Raw genomic sequence first — 2,145 nt, 5'->3', positions numbered from 1 at the left:
AGAATAGTTTTTTTTTTATATTTTAATTATAAAACTTTGAAAATTGATAATTTACTTTTACATTGTTAGTTTTTCATTAGCATGATCTAATTACACAAATAAGAAAGAGAGTTGGTGAAAGTTTCTGGAAGCAGCCAGATTTGAATCTGATTTGGTCCCAAAGAGTAGTTATTAACAAATCACCAGCGTAAAAGTATTTAAAAAATGGATGGAAATGAAACTTTACTAATTAACCAAAGCAATAAGTCTGTCTTCAATATTCTACATTCATGGAGCACCAATACCTCTCCTTTCCAGCAGTCTCCGCCTTCATTATCTTTTTGTTGATGCTGGTGAGACTGGGGAAGCGATTCAGAACCGAAAGCTCGACACCAAATCTACCTCCAGGTCCATGGAAGTTGCCCGTCATAGGGAGCTTGCACCTCCTTGCTGGTCCTCTACCCCATCAAAAATTAAGAGATATGGCAGAGAAATATGGCTCCTTGATGCATCTTCAGCTCGGACAACTTTCCAACATCGTAGTTTCTTCCCCGCAAACCGCTGCAGAAGTGATGAGAACTCATGACATCATTTTCTCCAGTAGGCCTTCTCTACTTTCCACAACTATTTTAACTTATAATGCCACAGACGTTGCGTTTGCCCCCTATGGAGACTATTGGAGACAGTTGCGAAAGATTTGTGTGCTGGAGATGTTAAGTCTAAAACGTGTGCAATCGTTCACTCCGATTCGGGAAGAAGAGGTATCGAAGCTGGTTACAGCAATTTCTTCAAAAGCAGGATCACAAGTCAACCTCAGTGAGTGCTATATTTTCTCACATACGAAATCGTTTCGAGGACTGCTTTTGGTGGGAAATGCAAAGAGAAAGATGAATTCACAATACTTTTCAGGGAAGTGTTACGGTTCGGTGCAGGTTTCAATGTTGCAGATTTGTTCCCTTCAGCCAAATTACTCGAGTATATAACCGGATTGAGGCCTAAAGTTGAGAGGCTGCACCAAAACCTGGATAAGATTTTCGAAAGTGTCATCGATGAACATAAAGCTAGCAAGGGAATTGAGGGTGAACCAGATGGTCTTGTAGATGTTCTTTTGAATCTTCAGGAGAATGGAGACCTCGAATTTCCTTTAACAACTGATAACATCAAAGCAGTAATCATGGTCAGTGAGTCCATTAATTATTTCATATACCTTTTATATGTTGCATTGGAAACTTTGCTCTATTGATTAATGATCCATTGATACGACTTCAGGATATTTTCATTGCTGGGAGTGATACATCGTTCACAACACTAGAGTGGGCAATGTCAGAAATGCTGAAAACCCCAAGAGTTATGCAGAAGGCTCAAGCAGAGGTGAGACAAGTTTTCAATAGGAAAGGTAATGTTGATAGTGAAGGGCTACATGAATTGGAGTATTTGAAACTTGTTATCAGTGAAACATTTAGATTGCACCCTCCTCTTCCATTGCTACTTCCAAGAGAGTGCTCACAGGGATGCAAAATCAATGGATATGATATACCGGTGAAGTCCAGAGTCATCGTTAATGCATGGGCGATCGGAAGGAACTCTGAGTATTGGGATGAAGCCGAGAGATTTTATCCAGAGAGGTTTATCAACAGTTCAGTTGACTATAAAGGGGCTAATTTTGAACTGATTCCATTTGGTGCCGGAAGAAGGATGTGTCCTGGCATGTTGTTTGGTATTGCAAATGTTGAGCTGCCTCTTGCAAAGTTGCTCTACCATTTTGACTGGAAACTTGCTGGTGGAAGGAAGCTTGAAGATCTTGACATGGATGAGGTTTTCGGGGCTGTTGTTAGAAGAAAAAATGATCTGTGCTTGGTTCCAACGCCTTATTCGCCGGTTGCCGGTTGATTTCCATTGCAGTTCTATGGTTTTATGCCTTGAATGTGTTTAGCTTGTAGAATCCATCTGGTGTAATAGAATAAAGGAAAACGATTGTATCAGAATCTAGTCTTGAATAGTACCCCGGGACAATAAGAAAATGAAAAATAGTTTGCTAAACAAAGCTCGACTTTGAATTACAATGTGAGAGAACTTGATGATCTGGTTAAGTAATATACATATAAGGTGTGCTTGAACTTCGAAAACGTGCCCTTATAATTTAACCTAAATCATTAACTCCATTAA

General features: G+C 39.5%; 1 protein-coding gene across 1 annotated transcript; it reads left to right on the top strand.

The window, feature by feature from the left end:
- The first annotated feature begins 251 nt into the window (after positions 1-251).
- Positions 252-1,869, top strand: LOC120160661 (cytochrome P450 71D11-like). The gene is given in 3 exon segments (XM_039171023.1): positions 252-813; positions 816-1,156; positions 1,249-1,869. Coding segments are annotated over 3 exon segments (1,506 nt in total). The 5' UTR covers positions 252-269.
- The last annotated feature ends 276 nt before the right edge of the window (positions 1,870-2,145 follow it).

The sequence above is a fragment of the Hibiscus syriacus genome, unplaced genomic scaffold (assembly GCF_006381635.1).
Source record: "Hibiscus syriacus cultivar Baekdansim isolate YM2019G1 unplaced genomic scaffold, ASM638163v2 tig00111392_pilon, whole genome shotgun sequence".
In the NCBI taxonomy this organism is placed as follows: domain Eukaryota; kingdom Viridiplantae; phylum Streptophyta; class Magnoliopsida; order Malvales; family Malvaceae; genus Hibiscus; species Hibiscus syriacus.
This window is presented reverse-complemented; position numbering and strand designations above follow the sequence as displayed.